Source organism: Pseudorasbora parva, chromosome 22, assembly GCF_024679245.1.
Source record: "Pseudorasbora parva isolate DD20220531a chromosome 22, ASM2467924v1, whole genome shotgun sequence".
In the NCBI taxonomy this organism is placed as follows: Eukaryota; Metazoa; Chordata; class Actinopteri; order Cypriniformes; family Gobionidae; genus Pseudorasbora; species Pseudorasbora parva.
The window spans coordinates 21,322,998-21,349,903 of record NC_090193.1 but is presented as its reverse complement, the minus strand read 5'-3'; the positions used below and the strand labels follow the sequence as shown (position 1 = coordinate 21,349,903).

At 38.4% G+C, this 26,906-nt stretch overlaps 1 protein-coding gene across 4 annotated transcripts; it reads left to right on the top strand.

Annotated features, from left to right (window-relative positions):
- Positions 1 to 1,317: 1,317 nt before the first annotated feature.
- Positions 1,318 to 26,804, top strand: dido1 (death inducer-obliterator 1). Of its 4 annotated transcripts, none has more exons than XM_067431951.1 (17): positions 1,318 to 1,448; positions 3,777 to 3,822; positions 5,556 to 5,669; positions 6,015 to 6,915; positions 10,156 to 10,501; positions 11,874 to 12,089; positions 12,475 to 12,679; positions 15,401 to 15,968; positions 16,356 to 16,515; positions 16,643 to 16,759; positions 16,843 to 16,998; positions 17,240 to 17,396; positions 17,521 to 18,004; positions 20,842 to 20,989; positions 21,092 to 21,181; positions 21,304 to 21,499; positions 22,585 to 26,804. In XM_067431951.1, exons 3-17 carry the CDS (start codon positions 5,588 to 5,590, stop codon positions 26,307 to 26,309), a joined length of 7,551 nt encoding a protein of 2,516 aa, XP_067288052.1. In that variant the 5' UTR covers positions 1,318 to 1,448; positions 3,777 to 3,822; positions 5,556 to 5,587; the 3' UTR covers positions 26,310 to 26,804. The 4 variants fall into 4 exon arrangements, with proteins under 4 accessions (XP_067288052.1, XP_067288053.1, XP_067288051.1 ...); XM_067431952.1 differs by having other exon boundaries at positions 11,871 to 12,089; positions 16,843 to 16,950; XM_067431950.1 differs by having other exon boundaries at positions 11,871 to 12,089.
- The last annotated feature ends 102 nt before the right edge of the window (positions 26,805 to 26,906 follow it).

Genomic DNA, 26,906 nt, shown 5'->3' with positions numbered 1-26,906 from the left:
GTGAATTTAGTGAACTTAACACTTTGTCAGTTCATAACTCCGGTCAGATTTTTGCTATGGATTGCTCGAGAGTAAATCTCAAAAGTAATCCAGCATTTGTGCCTAAAGTGAGTGTGTCAACTTAGCTCTCATCTGTAAACAAGTAGCTTTCCATCCGCTGCCTTTTTTCTCATTGGAAGAGCGGCTTTATTGTTTGTACCCTGTGCATTGCATCACTATGTGGACAGAACGAAGGCTATTCAGGAGAATTATCAGTTTTTTTTTCATGGGCTGATTTTCAACATGGTAAACCTACTTCACAGCACCTGTCCCACTTGGTTGTTGAATCCATTATATTAGGTTGTTGTAGCTCCTTCGCCAGCTGATGAAGTTCAAATTGCCAGCAGGGTCTGCCTTTTGCATGTCTTTACTGGTTTGGCCAATATATAAAGATGGTGCATTTGTATACTATGAATAGGAGAAAGTGCAACGCTTAATATGGAGGATCACGTCTAAATAAAAGAGCCTGTTGCTTCAGCTCCTGCGCATTGGCTTCTTTAGCCTGAAAAATTAAGCTTTTTAAATTCTATTTCAGCATAAGAACCACATGATACAGTTGTTGTCAGTAATTTCTAGTTGTTGCCATATTTATTTGTTTAAGTTTGGTGAACAGCTTTGAAGATTTTGATGTGTCTCCATTCAAAGAGATAAGAGCTGTATATTTGGATGACTGAAATAGCTACGTTTCAAAGATGACTTGCCTGAAAGAGACTTTGGTTTGGGTCAGCTGAGCTACCAATTCAGACCCCAGGCTACAGCGGATAGCCTAGACTGCTGAGAGAATCCCTGGTACCCACCTTTCGACCCTCCAAGAACTGTACAAGAACTTCATCCAGAGAGGAAAAGGGCTGGAAAAATCACTCTGGGGTCTGGACCCCTCAAATCCAGGCACTTCCTCTTTTAACTGTTGCTGTCTGTTCGGTGCTACTGAGAACCTGAACACTCAGGCAAAGGAAAGGTTTCTTTCCTCAGGCCATCTACCCAATGAACAGTTAAATACCCTATACTGTGCAAAACATGTTCTTATTGGAAAGTATATTGCACATGTGCAATACCTAACACTATAATTATATTTATTTAAAAATATATTTTAATCACATTCCCTTGTAAAAGTGTAGCCATCATATCTGGACATATATTGTCTATTATCATATATTGTCCATTGCCTTGTTTGTCTATTGTGTGATTCTGCAAACTAGAGGGCGCACCTCTACCTGGATGATGCATTTTCACTCCGCGACACTGCGTCGCTGTCCTACATTCTTCAACTTCGAATGTGATCGTCTCATGCTATCTGGACTGGAGCACTAAGTTACATGCAAAAAATTCGCCGCCATCATCAACAAGAAAAGAAAATGGAGGTCACACCGTTGCATTGACCCTACGCCGAACGACATTAATGTTAACCAGTAAGTATGCATTTCAGTTGTAATGGACATTAGTGTATGCTATTTTGCTGTTTATTTGTGCTCAATAAAGGCAGAGATGCAGGCACAGTTTTTCAGATTTTACGCCACTGAAACTCGCGCTCCAGTAATGGCGCCACGAGCCTCCGTATTTATTTAATACGACAAGATAAGATTATTCCAGATGGAGTAAAACAACCCGGGAGAGACGAGTAAACAGCTGTGTTTGTTATGAAATTATAACGTTAAATGTTTGGTATGTGAGTTTAAGCGCATGTGTAATGTAGGGTAATCGTGTTTTAATCACAATTTTGACTGCACGTTATACTTTAAACTATTTGCAGATTACTATGCAACGTTACCATATTGCGTTATTTACGTCGGTTTTTTTGTTAAATTGTGATGTTTTGTGTGAAATTTGGTGTAATGAAGTTTTGAATTTGTAGTACTCTGTCGACAAAGTGGGTGTGTGCGGTCCTCTGCTTTACACTAAACGAGGTGCATATGTTTTTGTGCGTTTTAATTTATGCCAATGTTAAGTTTATGACTTGATTGTATTTTTCTGCACGAAAGGGAGGTATATGGAAGCTAGCCCGTGCAGATAAGGACATCTGTGATTTATATACTTTTACATTGTTTAAATATTTAGTCTCCAGCATTACTGTATGATTATGAACTCTTAATAAATTATTTTGACTTATAAATTATAAAATAAAATACGTACGGTGTAAACGATAACCGCTTCTCACGTGGCAGCTCTCCGTGACCGAAACCCACCAGTGCTCACATGCGATTTTTAAACGAATCCTTTTTTGCTCGGTCCATGAAAGTAACGTTAGCCTTTTTGAATCGGTCGCGACACTCGGAATGCTAAATAATATGCACTTACAATAAACAGACTTATCTATAAACAGTCATTATATTCGTATAACGTTAATGTTGTATTGGAACGTAGGAACCACGTGATGGCGTCATTACTAGACGAGAAGAAAATGATTTGTAAAAATGAATTAGATTTAACAGCAGTAAGTTAAGTTACTACATGCACTCCAAATCGGAATTATATTTGTATATTCATATAGACTCTTATGAATAAGTCTTAAGGACAAAGTAGCAGGAATAAAGGGGTCTCTTGTGTAAGAGACAGTGAAATGGAGGTCGTGCGCTAGCGATTAGCTAAAGCTAATAGGCAAGTAACACATCTCAATATTTAATCCCGGAAGCCGTTGTTTAATCTGATTGTGTCAAACGAATTTATATACGCTGGACTTTGTGTATACAGCAAGTAAAAAATATATCTGTGCCGAGTTGCTCGTGTCAGTTTTGTTGGCGTAACGTTATACGTGTGTTGCTGTGGGCGGCCATTGCAGGGCGAGCACGCCGATGTATTTATTAATTATTTAGTTTAAAACGACTAATGTTATGTAGTATACAGTAATCATGTATTCATAAATGTATCACTCCTTCAGTGGATTATCTTCCTTTAAATTGCAACAGACAAGGGTGAATTTAGTATCTCATGCACGTTTAATGACTAACGTCAGGCATAAGCACGTTTGTAATGTAACGTTAGCAATTATACATGTCCTCAGAAATATGCAGTTTCTTTCCATTCTTGTTATATCTTGTATTGTCATATTTGTAATTAATGTTGATACATGACGTCCATTATAAGTGTTTGGAATCATTTCAGATTATGTGCTTTGCTTAGTAATTGTGTTGAAGAGGGATGATAATACTATAAGCTGTCATGGACTTGTTTGTTCATTGCATCATTATAGGAACATGACTAATATGAGTAAAGTTAATTAAAAATGCATTTTAAATGTTTTAAAGTGTTTTCTCATTAGGACTGGATTCAACCTAAGTCAGTTATATTGCAGTGGCTGATGAATATTCTAGTGTTTATTTGCGCTTGTAAGAATAATTTGAATATATGGCATATTTAACTGCTTAAAAGATCCATTTGCTTATGGTATTAAGGTAAAGTAATTCGTTTTGCAAATGTATATTACCTGTAGGTTTCCTTTATAAATTATTAGACATACTAATTTGCAATTTATGCCAGTCTATCCATCTATCCAATGTTTTTACCAACAGCATGCAACATTGTGACAAGCATTCAGGTGATCTTGTGTAACAGTTTTTGTACATGATTGGAGTGCTTATTTTTCTTGTTTATCTTGATGGACTTAACTGTCTGAATAGCAACATATTTCATACAGAAAAAGACTTAAGTTGTGATGAAAGGACAGCCTAATTAAGGTAACCTTCTTAACACGAGAGCTTAAGTTTTCATTTCAAATTAACTTTTCTTTGTGTTGTTTTTAGGTCAGTATCTTAATAGAAGAGTTCCAGTCATCATCATAGCAAACAGGTACAGCATTTCACTAATGTTAGTATGAGACTGCAATGTTTTTGACAACTGAAGTCACACTGTTACTGTTTATTGAAGTGAGAATGGTTGACAGTATTGTGCCCTGGAAACTTGATCCTTATAAATATGACTTATAACACTTTACCTCCATTGCCAAATACATGTTAGAGAAAGCAGGTGTCTTCTTACAGCAGGTCTGGTTCTCTCTAGATTGCATTGTTAAAAATGTAGACTCTACAGGCTTTATTAATCGTTAATGCAGCTCTTGCCATTAAAATGATCTTCAGTGTGAAACTCAAAATAATCAGTAATATGAATTGAATTCCTATTGTGTAAAAAGTTTGAAATTAATTAAACTGAATGATAAATTAAATGCATCAATTATGGAATTCAAAAGTGCATTGTAATTAGACTATTATAATGATACCCGATGTAATACATGTAAAACAGTGTTGTATGAAGCTTTAAAGTTCTTAAAGGGTTAGTTCACCCAAAAATGAAAATTATTTAATAAAATAATTTTCATTTTTGGGTGAACTAACCCTTTAATGAGAGAACTCATTTTCAGTGGTAATACAAACTTGTAATATACATGTCTATGTATGCCTACTTAAAGAGTCAGTGTATTGATGTTTTTTTAATTTATTTTTACATATGATTAAAGTATGATTGAGGGAAAATATATTCAAACTCAAAATGGCAAATCTTTTTTCAACTTTATGATGAAACCTTTATCTATCAATTGAGTAGACATGTTTTAACTCATTCTGCTTATTTTTTAAAGAAGAAAAATAATACAATTTGTGGAATATATCTACTATTATTTCACTGGTATGCTATTTGATTTAAATTCTTGTCCTGTGTGTATAGACTTTGAAAGAAAAGGCTTATGTTCAACAAAGCTGCATCTATACCAAAAAAGATTAATAAAATGTTTCAATATTGTGAAATCTTTTTTTAAAATTGTTTCTATTTTAGTATCATTTAAAATTAAATTTCTTTTTTGTGATGACAGCTGCTTTTTTGTGTCCTTGGTGAATGTGTTAGTGTGTCTGTTCATAGACTGTTCATATTAAGTTCAGTATACTTATTTTTCTCAACATTTACACAATTCATAAACTATTTAGTTTCTACTGTATATGGACAATGCTGTGAGTAGAATTTGAAATTTACATGTGGAAATGTTTTATATTATTAGTACTATTCATAAAGTTGTGTTCTCGGGATATGTACTTTATTTTAACAGTGTTTTGTGTAATAAGATTCAGAGGGCATGATTCTCTGAATTATACGATTTGAACTCAAAGTTGTTCTTGATATTTATTATGTTAGATAGTTAGTTAGAATTGTTTCATGTAATATGGTTTTGAAGAGCCCAGTGTGCAGTGAATGAATGAGAACTAGTTTCTATTAGTGTCACAGTTTTGTTTAGAGAATATTTTACTCGTCCTTAAATTTGTATATACTGTATTTTGATTTGACACTACTCTGAATGCAGTAGTTCAGGGAGGGAGCACTTTTAAACATCTCAAGCATGTTAAATCTTTTTTATAGGCTTGAAAGGAACAATTTCCTAAATAAATGCATGCATGACACATCCAAAGGAAAGACTCACTGGCACCTTCTACTAGGAAGCCACATGGCTTCAGCCAAGTAGGCTATTCGCATAGGAATTTGTAGTACTCTTTGGGAGTTGTGCTCTCCATTAAATCTTTGTTCTTTCTTAATTATAGATATTCTGTTTGAAAAATAGTGTCTCTCTGCTATGGAGGAGAGTGTGAGCCCTGAGCTGGCTCAAGCCCCTGAGCCTGAGCCCAGCCAGGATCTCATGGATACCAGCTCACAAGGTACCCACGGCCCACTCCACCACATGCACTCCTGTATAAGAGAGCCGTGGGATTGACTCCAATCAGGGTTTCAAATTGGGAAATTACTGATATACACAGGATGCAATCACTTTAAGAGATTTAAGAGTCTGTATATATGCACTGAAATATATGAAATGGCAAAAAGCTTTTGTTGATTTTTTATTTTTTTTTCAATATGTGGAAGATCACTATATCAATTAACATGTTTTTGCTGAAATTGCACCATTCAGCTTGAATGCCCCATCACAGTTTTTTGATCCAAATTGCACGTCTCTAGCATTTAAACATTTATTGACTACTAATTTTGCTACGTTTCACACACAGAACCAACATCGATCTTGGATGAAGTCAAAGATCAAAAAGACCAGGAGGATGTTAGTGAAGACAAAGTAGAGGACCTCGACAAATCCACAAAGCCCTCACGCGAGTTTAAGAAGACTTGGGGCTTTCGTCGGACCACCATTGCTAAGAGGGAAATCCCTGGAGAAATGGCAGCAGAGACCCCAGAGGGCAAAGGCGCCCCAGTGCGTCGTAGTGGCAGGCAGGCAAAGCGCACAGACAAACTGGAAGAGTTTCTGGTCACTGTGAAGCGAGGAAGAGGAACGGGTAGGAGAAGTTGTCCTTCACGACTTGAGGGAGGAGATCCCCCATCCCAGACCCCAACCGATGCTGAGACGGCTTCTGAGGCCAGCTTTGACGGAAATGCAGAAGCCAAAGCAGAGGAACAAAAAGCGGCCTCACCAGAGAAAAGGAAAAGGGGCCGGGGAAGGACGAGGAGGGCAGTGAAGCCTAAAGCAGGCGGAGGCTCGGTGAGTGATGACGGCAGCTCTGAAAACGAAGAGGAGACTGGAAGCGAAGTAACAAAAGAAACTCAAGAACAGGTTGAGACTACAGCCAGTGCTGAAGATGGAAAGGATGTCGAAGCAAAAATTGAACAACCGATGAATGTGACGAAAGAAGTGGAAGACATAGAGGATGAGGGTAATGAGAGCAAAGAGAAGTCCTCAAATGAGTCCATAAATAGACGTCCTACCAGAGCAGTCAGTAAAGATTCTAAAAGAGACACTAAACCCAAAGTAGGAGTGAAACTCCGCAAAGAGAAGAAAGAGGATGACGACGATGATGATGAGGATGACGACGATGAGTCGTCTTCCAGTGAGTGCGACAGTGATGGTTATGACCCTAATGCACTTTATTGCATCTGCAGGCAGAAACACAACAAAAGGTATGTGTCTTTGACGCAGGTGCATGAGATGTTGGTAGCCGATATCTTTTTTGCTGGATATTGAGAGAATTAAATTACAACTGATGCATGCAGAGTAAAACACTAAATCATTTATAAAATTACATCATCAGCAGAAGATTGAGAGCAAAAAGGAACAAAACTCAAGTGTTCTTATTAGGGATGCACTGATTAAAAAAAAACATTAAGAACCGATCCGATACCAAAAATTCTGAGTATCGGCCGAGACCGATACCATTGGAGTTTTGTTTAAATATTAAATCTCAAATTTGCAAAACATTTTGAAAGCTGTTGAGAATGACTGACAGACACAGAGGAAACTATACCTCACATTAAACTATAGAATGGCTTCAGAAAAGAATCGTGCATGAAGAGTTGATGATGCCTTCTAATGTTTTTGTGCCTTTTGTGGGGCACCGGGGCTTAAAAATAACACTATCAGATTTGGATCGGTCCTGTCTGATCGATAACAATCCGGAAAATAATGGCGGTATTGGAGCTGACACCGATACCGAGTATCAGATTGGCGCATTCCAAGGTTCTTATTCCCTGTAAGATTGTACACTCGTATTGCCTGTAGTATTTTAAACTAAAGTTTCTCAGAAGGCCTAAATAGTTTTATTTACTTAAGGCCCAGGAGAAATCAATATGAGTGCTAGTAAGTTTTTTGCATTCTAAAAATATTAGGTATCGTGCAAGTTATTGGTATCATACATCTTAAAACTAAACCATGAGTAACCGGCATTATCCATAATATGTATTAATTTGAAAAAAATTACACAGTAAATTTAGTTTGAGCTACATAGTTTGTTACATTCCAGTATATAGACAGTTCCAGTAGGTATGGGCATTTTTTGTATTTGAAAATTTGGGCTCATTAAAAATGAATATTCAAATATTTGTTTATTTAAAGGTGCCCTAGAATGAAAAATTTAATTAACCTTGCCGTAGTGAAATAATAAGAGTTCAGTAAATGGACATCACATACTGTTCAAGGTCCCATTCTTCGCGTGTTTTTGAAGCTTTGATTATGTTTACAGTGTGCAATATAACATACATAACATACAATTCATGTTTCACGTGTAAAAAAAAACAGTATTTTTCACACAATTTACTTATCTGTACAGCGCTGTTTTCTCTGTCCTAAAAACGGCCTGATGATTTCCTTGTTCTATGAAGTCCCTCCTTCAGAAATGCGTAAGGAGTTCTGATTGGGCCAGCGCTTCCCGTGTTGTGATTGGACAGCAGCTTAGCGCACTTTGCCCAGAAAGGTCCCGCCTCTTACCATAACAGGGAGATGCAAGCGCTGAATGTGCACTCTTCTCCACGTGGGAGAGCAACAAGACCACGCCCCCTATTTTGCGTGTTCTTGTCGGCGGAGGGTTAGTCAGCAAACGGTTCTAGTGATGTCATTCCTGAAGGAAGTGCAGGGGTGTAGTCCAAACCGGCCGTTCGCTGTAGGCTTTGAAAGGGAACTTCTGTTAAATAAAATATCTCGCTTGTCATTGAACTTTGAGCTTTATAATTTTACAGGTATTATTTATGCTCTAACAACAACTTACACACTAACTAAAGTTTGAAAGATGGAATCGCGAAGAACGGGACCTTTAATCTCAAACACTATTACCTCCTACTTATGATGTAAATCTTATGCATGAAAAACACCACGGAAAAATGTGATTCTCAACATTCTCAATGCCAACTGTGATGCAACCGCTGGAATCATTAATGTGTACGCCCCCAATATTTGCATCTGTCCGAACATTGTCAGGTGGAAATGCAGCCGAATCATCGGGACTGCAGGTAAACAAGCGACACCCGAGGATAGCAAAAACGACAGCTCTCATGGACACAAATGAGGACTTTTCATACCCTTCCCACGGACAAAAAATGTCAGCAGACTTGGTTGATGTTTATTATAATCAGATACTGCAACAATTTAGTTCAAAATTGTTGGTTTGCTCGGCACATTTCAAGCTAGCTTCGCTCAGTCAGTCTGTGTTCTGTCAGGACTCATGAGCTGCTTTGCTGAACAACTGAACTGCTGTGAGCTGCTGAAATAAGCCAATCAGAGCAGAGCTCAACATTAATATTCATGACTCTTCCAAATAAGGCAAAAACAGAGCATTACATCCTAGGGACAATTTAAAGGGTTGTAAATCTGCACAATTTTTGCCCTTAAATAAGCCACATATCCTCTATGTAGATATCAGAGAACAATTTAACATATTGCTTCAACTCATTCTAGGGCACCTTTAAATGTTTTACAATATATTTTTTAATCATAACATTTTGTCACCGTTTCTGAACAAGCTTATGATTAGCAAATAAAAATGTTTGCATTATATCTTGATTTTTAGTTTTGTTAAAAACCTGTGTAAACAAAATATGGAGAACTAAAGCTTTTAAGCCGATGCAGAGTGAACCGAAAAAGACTATGCCAGTTATTGTACTGAGCCTACATATATACACTCGAGTCGACGTGGTTATCGTGTTTATATTCATTCACATGTTCATGTTGAGAGAGAAAAAAAGAATGTCTATATGCTTGTGTGAAAGTTGGCTCCTCAATCAGATAGCAAAAAGAGAGACAGAACATGAGAAAGATGCGCTCTTACAGGGCTTTGTGTTTTCTATTCTTAAACCTGTCTCCCTTAGCGAAACTTAAAGGAAGCATGTCGTCTTGATCATTTTGCTATCTGATATCTTTATCAAGTTATATTTTCTCTGCTAACTCACGGGTACAGCTGTGCTTACCTGCAGTTGTGAATGCAGCTGTCTTTCCTCATTCGACTGGTGTTTGGATTTCATGTGATTTGCATGGTGATATTTCTGATAACGGTTTCACCCGACAATGTTTCCATAAGACATGTTTATCCATTTGTAATTCCTAAATTCCATATTTTTAAGTTAATTTAAGTAAAATAATTTTGAGCAAAGTAATTCTAAACCTTGTTGCGCCTGGAGGCAGACTACATTCTGTGAATGAAATTCTATCAACTTTAAGCTCCACAGCGCCACCAAGTGCATTTTGTTATAACTGAGTTTTAGCTTGTGTCCTTAGGATTTCACTTGATCAGGCAAGATGCCAAAAAGTGGCATTCATTTATGTTTGACGCAGAGTTGTCCTTTGCTTGCTTTCTGTTTTTGTAAGATTTCTGATGTTGTTGATTGAATGATTATTGAGTGTTTGGTCATTGTTTAAATCCTTGTTGTTCATAGGTTCATGATCTGCTGCGATCGCTGCGAGGAGTGGTTTCATGGTGACTGCGTTGGCATCTCTGAGGCACGTGGCCGACTGATGGAGAGAAATGGGGAGGACTATGTCTGTCCAAACTGCTACACACAGAAGGGACAGATTTCCAAGGCTGGTTCATCCACCGCAGCTACAGAGAATGGCAAACGGCCAGTAGCTGGCATTCGTAAAACCGAGACCGGCCTCACTTCACTTTCTAACACTTCTGCAACCACCACAGAGGAGAAAGCTTCTGATGACCTGGGTATCAAGGGCCGGATCGAGAAGGCCACCAATCCTAGTGGGAAAAAGAAAATAAAGATTTTCCAGCCGGTATGTCTCCGTATGAAACGAGTTTGAATACTGCACTTTTTGTTTCTTCTTCTTTTTTTTTCTTTTTTTTTTCTTTTTTTTTTTTTTTTACATGTGATTTCATGGGGTTGAAGAAATAATCCTGTTTGTTCTGGATACAGTTTTGAATTATTTGTGATTCCATGCTTGAAATTCAACAGTTTTTCTCAAGAATTTATTATCAGTTTTATTTTTAAAAGCTTAAGTTTAACTTAAATTTAATGCAGATTACAACAATATCTGATACAGATAATTCATACGATTCAATTTTGATGTCAATATTTGGCATTTAGCTCATTATAAAGCTGTCACATCTATGCGCTTTTCAATGTTTCATTGTACAATATATTAATGATTACCAGGTTTGACCTCTAAAATTTAACTAATGTTGGGAAAACATCAAAAGGAAATCGGAGGGCACAGGGCACAGACAACATCTGAGAACCACACTTTTTAGTGCCATTGCAAAGCAAGAAAATGTATTTTTTATTGGGTTTCATGTCATGTGTTTTTCTCAACTGAATACCTTTCATGCTAATATAAAGGTAATAATGTAAAAACCAACTCTGAAATATCAAACTCAAAGGCATCTAATTGTAATATACTTTTTGTTTTTTGGGGGATAAGTTTAATGGTAAAGAGATTGTCTCCACAACAGTAAAAGTAAAAGCTGTCTGTAAATGAGACCCTTTTAAAATGTTTAGAAATCAACAATATACTATAAAAAGTCTAATAATTGGTTCCTAGTGATCTGATCATAATACTTGCTCTTTGACCATATCTTTGGACAAGAATTGCAAAAATCTATTGTTTTTGTTTGAATTGTTACATTTTTGTGTGTGTGAAGCAAAGCTCCAAAAAACTTATTTTTTTTTTGTCTGCTGAACCTTGTGTAAGTCAATCGGTGACTTTGTTTGGATAAGCATGTTAGCATGCTACTATTACTATTGCTGCTATATATATTACCTGTAAAATACCCAGATGAGCTTCTAGAGTTACCAAAATGTCCAGTATGCAACAGAGTTTGTTGCTTTTGGATACTGTATTCTGTAATGCAATGATTTGACCATTTATTTCTAATGCCTTGGATTTCCTTGGAGTTAATATTAGCCAAAATCATTGTCACTTGATCAGTCAGGACACAGAATTCTTCCAAATTATCAGTAAGCGTTTTAACTAGATGGCTTTTGGTTTGGTCATGTGTCGTCAATATCAGTTTTTAAAATAACAATATAGTGTAAAAATACTACAGTTTAGTTTGCTATTAAAATAAAAACTACAAGCTACATAAAGTGTAGATCTACTGCTGTAATTTAGTGGCCACAGAGGTTTGACATCCCTGAGTTTTTAGCAGGTGACTGCAGTTGAGGGATCTTCCCTCCCAAAATGCATCGGCCCTGGCTGTGAGAGAGATGCCCTCCCTGACTCTGTCTACTGTGGGAACGACTGCATACTCAGACATGCCGCTGCCGCCATGAAGACCATCACCACGGATGGAAAAGACTCCAAACAGAAAGAGAGGGGCAAGCCTAAGGCGCAGAAAAAGACCACAAATAAATCACCACAGAAGGTATTATTAATAGGCACCTTATAATAATCATGCAATATTAATTGTATTAAGGCTTTAATGGTAGGAACGTTTTACATATGGTTTATGGCTATATGAGGATAAATTTACAATAGTCTTAAGGTGTAATTGCAAAAGTTGTTAATCCAGTGCTAATTCAGGTGCACATTAAATCAGGTATTGTATCTACTTTTTTCTATAATGCTGTTGGTTATTGAAATCTAGATTTAGTTTTTTATTTGATTTACACTGGTCTCTATTTTCAATAGATGTTACTTTAAATGTAAAAAGTATTGTTGCACATTAATTAGTGTCAGTGTCACATATATATATATATATAAAATATTTATTTTAAATGGCTAACAATGCTTTCTGTTCTTGTCAATAGAGGATTTCTGGACCGGAAAGGAGGTCATCTAACCAAGGCGAGGAGGAGGAGTCAGAATCTGGGACTGAGGAAGATGACGAAGACAAGCATGCAGAGGAGCATCCGCCACCTCCGGCCATGTCATCCTGGTCCAGTGACCATAATTACATTGCAGTAACGCCAGAAAAGACTACACCCATATCAGCATCTGTGTTAAACAAAGCGTGTATGTATCTCTCTGAGGGTTTTCCACATTTTATTGACCTGTCTCAACCAATGATGGGGGTGTTGAATTGTCAAGAACAACTGATTGAAATTGTTGCAGCCTAGGGATTCAAAGATCTAAAAATAGCTTTTTTTCTGGTGTGAATTGGACTGAAATTAAAATTACGTGCCTTTTAAAGGATATTGGCGCCAGAAATTGCTAGCACAGCTATAATTATGGATTTAAGCTGGACACTGTGCTACATCTTAAATATTTTGTCAGTGTTTTTTTTTATGTAACACTGCAAGATGCTAATATTTGGAAAATACCTGTATCAGGTCATTCAGACATCCAGAACAGGTAAGTTTAAAATAAGATAAAAATGGCAAGTATTTATGATCTAAGATGCATAAAGACTGCATTTTTGCAGTCTATACAAGTTACTTCATCTTGTAGATTAACTTACTCCTGCACTAAATAAGTGATCTAAAAGTGTAGATCCTAGGGATCTTAAGCCCAGACTGTAGTGCCTTGCCATGATATGCTTTTGTAAAGCTTTCTGACCAGCATCTACAACGTATGTGCATGTGATTTTAAATTTCTCAATGTGTGGAATACCATTGCCATTTATCTCCAATCTCTGCTGTCATCGGGGCAATAACTTCATCCGAAAAGCTGTACTGACCACACACCTGATCAGGTAGGTTTTGGTGTCTTTTTCTCCTGCCCTCCTCCCCGACTAAGAATAGAACATCTCTGATCACATGGACATTTGACTACAGTCCTGTTACATATTAATGAAAACATGTAACTTTTTAACTAACAGCCTTTAATTTGATATTCCATTGACTTGCATGCACTGCATTTATAAATCTTGAGTGGACAAAGTGGCATTCAAAATAAAGTGAAATTGCGGATAATACTCTGCTGCCCCTGTGCTTCAATTGTGAGAGAAGTCTGTTTATTGGATGACAACATGGGATGGCATGGCCTCTGCCTTCTTTTGGCCTTTGTCAGCCATCCGCTATGTCACAGCGTGTTTTGCAATAAGAAGCCTACAGTCCTTGGAGCCGGCCTGAAAGAAGAACTGGCGTTTCAGAAAAGTCCCAAGAGCCCAGAGAGTAAGCTGAAGTAATGAGGAACCATAATGAAGAACAGCTGAGGACACCATATCACCCACAGCAGACAACGACAGAATTCACATGCCTCATAATTGCAGCACACAGGGAAATATCAAGCTTTTTTATATACATTTACACAGAATGAAAAACAATGCTGATACTCTTGTTTTTTTAACATATTTTAAAATTAACAAATTATATATGGATAGGTTAGTGTACTTGTTGAAAGCAGTTGATTTGAGGCAGGGATAAATTTGGTTTTCTGCAATTGTAGGAATGATTGATTACTGGAAAGGGATAGTTTTGTAGTTTACCATATGCAAATTATGAATTAGAAATCAAAATTAATGCCAATTATTTCTGTGTGTTGGTCCTAGCAGCTTTTCAAAATGGGCTCTAGTCTTTTGAATGTGACCTAAGGTTTCCTCAGATTGTTTGTGTCTTCTGCTTTTAGTGTTGATCAAGATATGGAGGAATTTGTCTGATAAGAGTAACACATGGACGGGATTACTGATGTTCTGTGGTACACTGTGTCCCTTCACTTGAAAGTGCTTAATAAGGATATATTTCTGCAATACAAAAGACCTGAGGTCCACTATGGTTTAGTTATTGTACACTGATTGTATACTCAAATCCCTAATCATACTTACATGCGTTTTTTTGTTTGTTGTTGTTTTAATCTGTGTAGCTGGTAAAATGTTAATAATTTGTACCAAACAAGATTTAAGATAGTCTCATACTAAAATGCATGTTTGAGCTGTTTTCACTGACATATCTTAAAATATATCAGTGCTATTGTTTTGTCTCAAGATGCACACCAGTAAAGTTTTTTTCTTTTCTTTTTTTCTAAGGCACATTTTTATAAAAGCTACTCAAATATCCTAATTAATCTAAAGCCTAATCCTGTCTTAATCTAAGCCCTGTCTTTAAACCAGACCTTACTCCTTATGTAATATATCCTTGAATTATTGCATCAGGATTTCTTTTTTGTGCATTTATATACTCAAATGTGCCATGTTGTTGCATTAATAGTACTTTTAGCATATAATTGACCCCCCACACCCAAGATATTTAATTGTTAGGGGATATATGGGGTATATAATGACAAAATATTAAAATCAAGGCAGCATTGAATCTTAATTTGGCTCAATTGGTATGACCTTTCAAAATTTGCTTGAAATTTTTGGCATATTAAATGGAAAAAAAAAAATTGTACTTGCCAAATAATAGCTACATTGTGCTCCAGTCATTTCGTGCATTGTTTATGATACATAGTCACTGTTTAGTATCATGATTAATACATTGTTTAAATAAATATATAGAGACATCTGGCTGGTCTGTGTGCCAGGTAGTCTTTAACTGGCATGATGATTGTAAAATGTTTTCTAAAATAAAGCTTACTTGTTCAACATTTTCTTGTTTGTGTATTTTATCCAATTCTTGGGCTTGTAATGGTGGTCTTCATATTCAGAAACTTGGGAAAGTTATTACAGTTTCAAGGCAAGGCACTACAATTGAGCTTATCACTACATTATTTTTATTTTTTTGCCAAATTAGCTATTTGGAGTAATTTTGCCATTTGCGTTCATTAATCCTTTTATTTATTTTTGTTGTCAAGCAGCTCCTCCAAAAGAAAAAGAAAAGGAGGCCATTGAAGAAGTCAAACCAGAGAAGGAGACAGCATCCGCTGACAAGAAACCCCCTGCTACAAATGTTGCTCCCAAAGGAGGAAAAAAGTCTCCTGGCTCCAAGGGGACAAAGTCAGCTGCTGCCACCTCTTCTTTTCCCAAAGGCAAACCAAATGCAGCACCTTTGAGTAGTGGCAGAGAGTTAAGAAAACAGCCCATACCACAGGTCAAATTGAAGAAGCCGGGACCTCCCCCACCACCAATTCCGGTTTTATCTCCTTCGGGCCCCCCCGGATCTCGCCACCATGCTTCTGGAGCTCTTCGCGTTGGCAAAAGCACCTTTACTATCCCCAAAAAACAGCCACAGGCAGTGCAAAAGGAGTCTGCAGAGCCTGGTCCTTCTGCCACCACTAGAACCCCCCCCTCACCAGTGTCATCCACTCAACACCCAGTGCCTAAACCAACCCTGCCCGCTGCCCCTGCTGCTCCTCCACAGCCACCACCCAACAACCAGATGAGATCCAACATCAGACGATCACTGACTGATATCCTGTATAAAAGGTGAGAGATGATTCAGACGTGTAACATTTATTTTGGGTTGATCACTTTTCTCATACTATTATAGCACCTATCTGTGATGTACTACGGTCACACGGTACTGGGTTACTTTTATATATAATGGGTCACACGGAACTGGGTTACTTCTCAGTGGTTGTCATCCCGTTCGGTCTAAAATGCTCTGAATAAAAACACTTATTATAGGTGTACTATAGTGATTCAAGCCAAGACATCAACATGGTTTGGAAGATATTTTCATGATTTACTTGTTCATTATATAAATTGTGTACATTTTGAATAAGAAGGTTACAAAGTGTGTCTTTTAAATATTGAATGGTTTTATTTGTTTGCCTTTTGGTGTGTTGGTGATGTGATGTGTCTGTGCCACAGAGTCAGTGACAGTGATGATCTCTCCATGTCTGAGAGTGAAGTGGGAAAGTTGGCCGTCAGCATCGAGAAGGAGATGTTTAACCTTTATTTGAACACTGATAACAAGTACAAGAACAAGTACAGGTCCCTTATGTTTAACCTGAAGGACCCCAAAAACAAGGTTAGTCACTTTTTTATATGTTTAATCGAGACACTTATGATCTATTTTAATGTACATATGAATTTTAGTAGCTTTGTGGGATGTAACAATACTAAGAGTTGTATTATTTCACTTGGCTGTGTTGCAGGGCCTGTTCTATCGTGTGGTTGGTGGCGAGATCAGTCCTTTCAGGCTGGTGAGACTGAGTCCAGATGAACTGCTTTCCAAGGAGATGTCAGACTGGAGAAAATCTGAGGTCTCTGAGGTAAAACTATTTAGAATTTGTTTAGAAAAAGATATATGCTGCTTTCTGACTCTTTTATTAAACATATGTACTTATTCCAAAAGAGTCTGGAAATAAGTGGGAGATCTCAGCCCAAAAGTGGATCCAGACATGAGGGTGCTCCCCCGGATGTAGACATGGAGGAAGCGCCTCCTCCTATGTCTGATGGAGATGTATGTATGCCTGCCCCTTCCCAATCTCCCCACTTGGCTTCTGCTGCTGTAAGTGCTGGCTTTCTTGCTTTCCTGTTCTGTCTGTTCTTCCACACACCTCTCCCGCTCTCATTTCGTATTCCTCAAGCGTCTTGCTGAATGCGTTTTCATACCTGCTAACTTTATCTTTTGTCTTTTCTTTCACATGGGTGAATATAAACATGTATGAATAAATGGATGAGAATAGTGTCATATAGTATAGTAATATTTATTGACACTTTAGTTCTATGTTTGTCCTTGTTTTGTGCAGGACTCCCAAGAGGACTCACGGCCTACTTCTACACAGCAAGCACAAGTCTCTGCTGGTAAAGGCAGCTCAATGCCAGATATCTTCAGTAGTATGCTGAAAGACACTACAGCAGAGCACAGGGCTCATCTCTTTGACCTGAACTGCAAGATCTGTACAGGTGGGACTATATCGCTACAATAAAAAAGCCACATACCCTTAAGACTTCTTGGAAAGTGGCTACTACTGGTTGTATATACATCTAATTCAGCTAATAGTTAAATTACATGTTGCTAATTTTTCAGGCCAGAAGTCTGCAGATGATGAACCACCATCTAAAAAAAATAAAATGTCTGCACCTAAAAAGCCAGAGCCGTCGTTTAAGTCTAAACCAGAGCCACGACCATCCAAATCCCCTGCTGATCTCCCTCAAGTTTCCTCTCATTCTGGACTTGAAATGCCTTTGCCTGATTCTACGTCTGTGATGGAGGATTCAAGCAGTGTATTTCCTGTGGTTCAGCCCTCAGTCACCGCTGTACCAGCAGTCTCTTCAGTTACAATAACTCGAAGGGATCCTCGCACTGCAGGTCACCGGTCAACTGTTCCTCACATAGTTCCTGATGTTCCTGCTCTGCCAGCAAATATTCCTATCTCTGTTGAACCTGCGATTGTAGAAGCAAAAGGTCCTTTGCCTATGCCCCCTCCTGCCCCAGCATCTCTAGCCAGACCTGTGATGCCAAAACCAGCCACTTCACAAGATCTGCGCAGTTATGGATCCAGTACTACCAGGTGCAACATTGAACATGATACGATCGTGGTCTAAAGTTTACATACACCTTGCAGAATCTGCAAAATTTTAGCAAAACAAGAGGGATCGTACAAAATTCACGTAATTTTTTAATTTAGAAGAATATCTTGAATAAGATATTTTATATAAAAGATGTTTACATATAGTCCACAAGACAAAAGAAAAGATTTATCCCTTTCAAAAGTTTACACACACTTGCTTCTTTAATACTGTGTCATTACCTGTGTTTTGTGATGGTTGTTCATGAGTCCCTTGTTTGTTCTGAGCAGTTAAACTGCCCAATGTTCTTCAGAAAACTCCTCCAGGTCTGGCAAATTCTTTGGTTTTCCTACATCAGATTCAATGAGATTCAACTCATACGCAACTATTACAAAAGGTGCAATTAAGAACAAACTTTTGAACAGGATGAAAATTTAAATGTTTCTTATTTTGTTTAAAGATTCTACTTTTTTATTTAGTACTGCCCTTTGGAAGAAACAGAAGATACTTACATGTTTCCCAAAAAGTTAAATTAAGTTTAATTTACCTTGATCCTCAAATTTAAAGTTTATCCATCCCCCAGCTCCTAATGCATCATGTTTCCTTCTGGAGCATCAGTCAGTGTTTGCACCAGGGCCTTGCACAAGGGAGTGGCCCGGTGGCTAGAGCCACTGCCCCTCTGCCCTCATCGGCTAAGGTGCCCCTCTTGCCCTCTTGCCCCATTCCCTCTCTCACCCTTAGAGGATTCCCATAAAAGCATTCTGTTCCGCTAAAAATCCACTTAAGCCCCTTTCACACTGCACATCGGACCCGCAATATCCCCGGAACATTGCCGGGTCGCCTTCTGTGTGAAAGCAACCACGTCCCGGCATTGATTACCGAATTCGACCCGGGTCGGGGACCTAGTAACATTGCGGTATTAAACCCGGGACGAGCGCTGTGTGAACAAAAGCCGAAACTAATGCCGCAACTTGTGCGTAGTTATCGTGCGACTCCTAGAGCTTGTTTTTTCAATAACACAACCCTGCAGTGCCAGAAGAGCTCGTCGGTGTTTTAAACACAGAGAGTGTTCGTATACAAAAGAAACTAAAATTAAACAAGCAGAAATGAGCGCAAACTGGACACAAGTCGAGACCACGGAGCTCCGTACTATCCGCGCTGAAGCTGAGATCGCTCGCCGTTATACGTCACATCAGGATGTCACGTGTCAACTCGACCCGGGACCGTTACGGGTTGTGTGTGAAAGCGCACATATTACGGTATTTCGCTGGCAGTGTGAATGGACCAAATCTAGCGGCCCGGGAACAAATGCCGGGTCGCATTATCCGTGGATTTGCCGGAATCGCAGTGTGAAAGGGGCTTAATTCTGCTAATCCGTTCTGTGTTTTTCCGCTCGCTCTGCAGCTTCGCTCAAAGTCTGCGGCTGTGTCAGCTCTTTGTGGAGACGGCAGTTAAATAATGTCGTCTCATCATTAACGGGTATATTACAAACTACAATCCACATTACGCGGAGTGGTTGATCCGCGGAATTAGTAGTTTGTTTGTTTCAACAGTGCAAACATGGATTCAAAGATCCAGCGGGTAAATCGTCATATACCATATACTGAATATTTAGCTGACAGTTTGTCACTCTTTAACTCCTGTAAATTAGATTTCCGATTATAATCAATTTTACGAGTTAATACTAGTATCTATAACATATGTCATATTTATGATATTTTATTTAGACCCTATTAATCGTATACACAATTAAAAAAGGTACTAAAGGCTAATATAAATATAAATGAGTTGTATCAGGGCACAATGGGGATAAAGCACACCCTAAGAAAAATGTGCTCATTTTTCAAAAAAGTTCCTACTTGTGCAAAAAATCTCTAGCAACATTTGCAGTATTTTTTGATTATTTTGAATAAAATAATTCATTATTGTTCAGTAGTAAATATTAAAATGTTAAAAATGTTTAAAATACAGAAACATTAATAATAATTTAATAGTTTTATCATTGTAACAACTAAATATATTTGTATATGATTATCATCATATTTTTATTATAAATATGATGTTACCCCTAAGATGGACACCCAACTTAAGATATTTACCAGCTGAATCTTAACCATGTCATGTCAACAAATGGAAGTCATTCAGCTGTTTATTATCATGTTAAATATGCCTTTTACCCCAAATACCATACTTTTACATATTCTGTTTTTAAAAAACTGTTGTGTATGATTTACATAAATCATTAACAAGACCTTTGTCTTAAAATATATTCAATACTTTTAGTGATTCTCATTTGCTACTTAAATCTCCAATAAAAAATAAAAGTAGAAAAGAAATTAGCTCAGAATCAACTTTTTGGAAGAAGAATTAGAACAACATCACTTTAATAAGCACTAAAGCCTAACAATTATAATTACAGTATGATTGTAAAAGGTTTTTTATTCATTCTCTATATTAAGATGTTGCCCTTATATTTCCCCTTTTTTGGTTTGGTTTTGGCCAATGACCCTCAAAATGTCTGTGCACGACCCTGGTTTGCACCTTTCTAGTAGTTTCTAATAGTCCCTCAGTTGTCGTGTGAAAATATGGGTCTCAAAATCATACAGGCACTGCTGTAAAGGGCTCAAATATGCAGAAGATGCTGGAATTCCTGGAGTACTAAATAACATGTATTTTGTATGATCTCTCTTATTGTGTGAAAATAATTAACATTTTTGGAGATTATAAAAGGTGTATGTAAGCTTTTGACTGCATATATTTAGTGTAAAATGCTGTTCTTTCTACGTTGTTACCATTTTAGTAAGTAGTACATTTTGTAAATCTGTTGTGTTTTCTTCAGTGCATCAGAGCCAACTCCTGAGGGTGAAACTGCTTTGTTCTTGTCTGGACAAGAGATGATGTGGAAAGGATTCATAAACATGCACTCTGTTGCCAAGTTTGTCACAAAAGCCTATATGGTTTCAGGATCATTTGAGCATATTAAGGAGGTTTGTTTTCCAAAGATTTTCTTAAAAACTTTCATATTGGATTGTGGGGTTAAAGTTGAGTTATTGATTCATTTTTAACCACTGTTTTTATTTTATTTGCAGGACTTGCCTGATACCATTCATATTGGTGGTAGAATATCCCCACATACTGTTTGGGATTATGTGGGAAAGTTGAAGACTTCGCTGTCAAAAGTATGGGGAAAAAAATTCTGATGCATTAGAATTAAATTCCAAACTTAGAAAGTTAACCCAATTTAAACGGTTCTTTACTATATTCATTTAAATTTTCATTCATTTCTGTTTTCTTTTTACAGGAATTGAGTCTCATTCGTTTCCATCCAGCTACTGAAGAGGAGGAGGTGGCGTATGTGTCTCTGTTTTCTTATTTCAGTAGCCGTAAGCGGTTTGGAGTAGTGGCAAACAGCAACAAGCGCATTAAAGACCTTTACCTCATCCCTTTGAGCTCAAAAGACCCACTTCCTGCAAAGCTTCTGCCATTTGATGGACCAGGTAAGCATGTACTAGGATATTATAAAATCTCTTTAAAGTGTCATCTTAGTGTCTTTCCCAGACTTTTAATAAAAAGCAGTTTATGTTAACGTAAGGTAAGCAGTCTGTCTATACTTTAACTCTTTAGTCAATAAATGGAAAGCTTGTTCCACAATTTACAAAATGGTAAACAAACCATGGCCATATCAAACATGCTACAATGTGTAATTCATACAAAGTTTCTTCTAGACAAAGTTGTTTGTGTGCTTTTTTTGTGTGTGTTCTTAATTTTGTCTGCAAGTTGTCATGTATTTTATGACTTTCTAATAAAATATATCATAAATCAAAGTTTGATGTCCTAGATATTTGTGTCTTAGCCTTTTTTCAGGTTCATATTTCATTGTAAGAACAAGTGTTTTATAATGGAGTAGCTCAAAGTTACTACCTATAAATGTAATAAATAACTTGTGCCACTTCACAAAAAATTATACATCAAAATGAAAGTGCTGCCATTTATGTTGTCTGCTGTTGGACTAGCTGTAATATCATGGCAACCGTGGTAAGTTATATTCTGGACAACATCCTGTCTTGTAAGGAAAACAAGGAAGTCATCTGACCTGCCCAAGGAGTGATTGACTTTTTGATGTTTGCCAGCAAGTTTCTTATTGCGTAATTTACATGATTAGAATTGTCATGATTGGCATAAGTTTGCAGAGGAATAGGAAGAAACATGAGCAGTATAATTAATGAAATGCTGTTTTATCTATACATTTTATATAATCAAAAGCTTTTATGGTGTGTAAGGAAATAATAATACTAAATAAACAAAGCGTTTGTGGTAATTACTAATTTAATATATCACAAGGATAATTTGGTTGGTAAATAATAATAAAAAAAGATTAAAACAAAGTTTTGTATAGGTAGGTTTTTACAGTTTGTGTTACCAGTTTGTAGTATTTTGTATTATGTGGAACAAGCTCTCTTAATGTGCATTTCTTACATATTAACATCCATATAAATGTTGTAACATAGGTGTTATATGCTAAAGATCTTAATAGATCTTTAACAAACTTATTTGTGAAATAATGTTTCATAATTTTTTGCAGGTCTTGAACCAGCTCGTCCCAATCTCCTCCTGGGGTTGTTGATTTGTCAGAAGGACAAGAAGCGTCCTGGTGCCCCTTTAGAGAATGAGGAGAAACGTTCTAAAACTCTAAGAGATGATGAGACAGGCCTTCCAAAACCATCCACTGTTGGTAAAGCTGAAATAAAACAGGACAAAATTCATCGATCTAGTCTGGATGTCATAAGCACAACTCCCCCAGGCACTCCTCCACCCATCAGTGCCTCGGAGTCTACAAGTTCTGTCTCTTCTGTGTTTTCCATACTGTCCTCTGTCAAAGCACCTGGTATTAGCACTACCACAGGCAGTCATTCTCCATCCTCCAATGTCTCAGCACCATCTACAGCCACTCCACTTCAGACTATCCTAAAAACACTTTTTGGTAAGAAGAAGCAAGATTCCGATGTCTCGTTATCACCTTCAGATCAAAGTGCTGTAGATGTCTCTGTGCCCATGCTTGATCCAATCGTCCAGCAGTTTGCAGTAACCAAGGGTAGAGAGGTAGAAGTACAGGATGATAGGCCATATGATCCTGAAGAAGAATATGACCCAGCTGTTGGCTATGGTACAGAAAATACCCATAATACAACAAATGTATCTGCTGCCATTAAAGAAGTCACATCTGTGATGGATGATGTTGCTTATGACCCTGAGGATGACTCTCTTTTTAATGACGCTGGGGTTGATCCAGGTGCTAAAAAATTAACTGAGCATCAAAAAGTGCTTGACGATAAACAAATTGAGGAACAGAAGCATGAGGAAGCAGTTCATCAGCAAATGCCAGACACTTTGATTTCTCAGCCTGTTGCTTCTCTGTTAGCTAACAGTCAATTGCTGCAGCTTGGTAAAAAGGTTGAAGAGTTGGTGGCAAAGAGTTCAGCTGCTCCAGTTATTAACCAGAGAAGAGACCCAAGACAGAGTAGAGACCCTAGACATGCATCTGCAAGTAGAAGACAGACTTCTGATTCCACAGAGACAGAGGAGGAATCTCCTGCTACTACAGATAAACCATCTCCACAAGAAGCTACAGCAATAGAGACATCACTAACACAAGTTTGCACATCCACAGACACAGAAACTGCACAGCTGGACTCTACTGAAGATATATCAGTAGAGGAACCTTCTGCAACTGCAGATATTCCCCTATTGCAAGTTACTGCCATTTTGGATTCCGTGCAGCCTGCCAATCTGCACCCAGAAGCATGCAAATCTGAGGAAAAAGGTGAGATGGAGGAAGGAAGAGAGAGTGAATTGGTGCCTTTTCTTGATATAGAGAGCACAGAAGTTTCTATTCCATTACTAGGGGAAAAGATTGACCCAGAGTTAGTGGAAAGCTACATGGAAAAGGAACCTGAAGAAGAACCCAAAATTAAGGAGGATCCCATTGAATCCGAGATTAAAAGTTTTGAGGAGGTTTGGCCTAATTCTGCCAGCATTTTAAAAGCTGATTCATCCATTGGACAGTCTATTTTAAAATCTGACAAAGTTTCTTCCATTGGGCAGCCTATTGAAACCACTGCAACCACATATTATAACATTTCAACAATCAGTACTTTATCTACATCCGTACACTCAGTAGTTCCACAAGATATAATCCAAGACAACTCACCTTATATGGATTCTCACACTTCCCATATACAGCATATACCAACAACAAACCCTGCTAATATTCCACCTCCAATGGTGTTTCCTCCTCCAATTGGGCCTCCACCGATTCTTGGTCCTCCTCCCATGCAAGGCCCACCACCAATGACTGTTCCACCACCCATTCATATCCCTCCACCAATGTCAGGACCACTGCCAATGCAGATTCCACCAATGCAAGGTCCACCTCCCCCCCTCGGGGATAATGATCATTCTCAATATCCACCACCTGGATCATATCCACCTTTCCAGAATCAGTGGGGTAGCAGTTCTCAGTTTGATGCTGCTCCAAGAGGTCCTCCACCTACAAATTTTACACCAAGAGTACCACCTCCATTCCAACCAATGAGTCAGAGAGGTCCTCCTCCTCAGATCTTTGATAATTCTATTAATTCAATGCCCCCTCAGCATATTGGACCAAGAGGCCCACGTTCAGGGCCTCCACTACCTGGGCCACCACCTCCCAGCTTTGATGGACAAAGGTTTAATGGTCCTCCACCACCTTTTAGCTTTTCTGCACCTAGGGGTCCACCTCCACCATTCACTGGTCCCCCTCCAAATCCCTTTGATAATAGAGCGCCAACACCATCCCACTTTCCAGGTCCGAGAGGCCCACCTCCACTTCATAACATTGGGGATCGTGGCCCTCCATCTAATATGTCAAGAGGACCTGGAGATCAGTTTGAAGATGGTGGAAACTCTTATCATCAGGGAATAGAGAAACCCTCGCAAGGGCCTCCTTTTAGGGGACCACCACCAAACCACTTTGATGGACGAAGAGGACCTCCTGGTCCTACAGGTGAAATGTCAGGACAGCGATTTCCACCTCCAAACCAATTCCGTGGTTCACCTCAACACAGGGGATCATTTGAGGAACCACGGGGATCTCAAGACTTTGAAAGGCACCGGGGGCTGTCATCTCAAGACTTTGAAAGACATCGGGGACTATCAGTTCAGCAGTTTGGTGGCCCGAGAGGTCCACCACCTGGACATTATGATAAGGAAGCTGTTGGTCAGCCAGCACGATTTAACTACAATGATGACAGTCCAAGTGATGTTAGAGATGTTAGACCTATTCGTGGACCTCTGCTTCCAACACCACCTGAAGGTCCCATCCCAATACCGGGTCGTATAGGTGGACACAGTCCAGACACCCACCGTGAAGACCACTGGAGACGTCACTCCCCTGAAATGAGGAGGCGAAGCAGTTCCAGCAGAGACAGTGCAGAGCCACATAACCGTCCAAGTAGATTTGATGGTGGTTCACGTGACAGAGATGCCCCCTCAAGATTGTCTGAAGAGAGGCAGCGTGACTTGTCTGAGGATAGGAGGAGAGACAGAGACAGAGAAGGTGGACATGGTGGACGATCATGGGGCTGGAATAGGGAACACGAGCATGATCGAGGCAGAGAAAGGGATCGTGAAAGAGACCGGAGCAGGGAAAGAGATCGGGAGCGGGGTCGCAGCAGGGAAAGGGAAAGAGAACACAGTAGAGAGAGGGATCGCAGAGAGTCTGACCGATACAGAGATGGAGATGGAGACAAGAGGAGAGACCGGGATCGAGACAGAGACCGTGACCGTGGAAGAGAGCGAGATCAAGACCGAGACCGAAAAGACTTAGACAGAGAAAGAAAAGACCAAGATCGAGACCGAAAAGATCAAGATCGAGACCGAAAAGATCAAGATCGAGACCGAAAAGACCCAGACCGAGACCGTAAAGACCCAGACCGAGACCGTAAAGACCCAGACCGAGACCGAAAAGACCCAGACCGAGACCGAAAAGACCATGACCGAGACAGAGCAAAGAACAGAGACAGAGATAGAGACCGTGAACGAGAGCGAGACAGCAGGGACAGGAGAAGAGAGCGCTCAAGGAGTCGTGATCGAGAACGTGGAAAAGACCGTGACCGAAGAGATCGGGACAGAGAACGGGACAAAGAAAGAGGCAAGGAGAAAGACAGGGACAGACGGGACAGAAGCAGAAGCAAAGAAAAGAAGGATGAAAGAAAAGAAAGATCTGACAACTCAAGAGCAAAGTCTACAGAATCTGAAAACCCATCATGAAGGTCATTCATCTTCACTGTTGACTGAAAAAAAAAAAATCTTTCTAAATTTGCATGGGTTTGAATGTTGCGTTTGAAAGTCACTTTTGTACTTTCCTTGCTGAATATTTTATGCTTTTTACTTACAAGTCCTTGTTGTTGATAACATCTTCAGACAATTTTGTCAGCACAACATACACTCTCCCTGCACTGCTATTTTAAAGAAAAGTATGGAAAACTTCACAGATAAGAAAGAAAAAAAACAAGATGTGTAAATATGTATGTTTGTGTATATACAGGTATGTTTTTAACTACTTTTTTTCTAAATAGAGAAGTCATAAGCCATATAGCTTCACAATTGTTTAAATGAAAAAGAAAAAGTCTTCAAAAGGTCTTTATATGGTAAAAGCTTAACCAGCATTTCATGAATGTGTCTGAAGGCTATTATTAATGATTGAACTGAAGGCTCTCCAAATGTTCATTGCATTTGTTCAATAAATTCTCTGTGATTATAACACGTATTTTTGTTTTGTTTTAAGTATTTAAAAGTTGAAATTGTTTTGAAGTTAACCTTTATGTATGGATAAAAATAACTTGCTCTTGAAATGGTTGAATATTT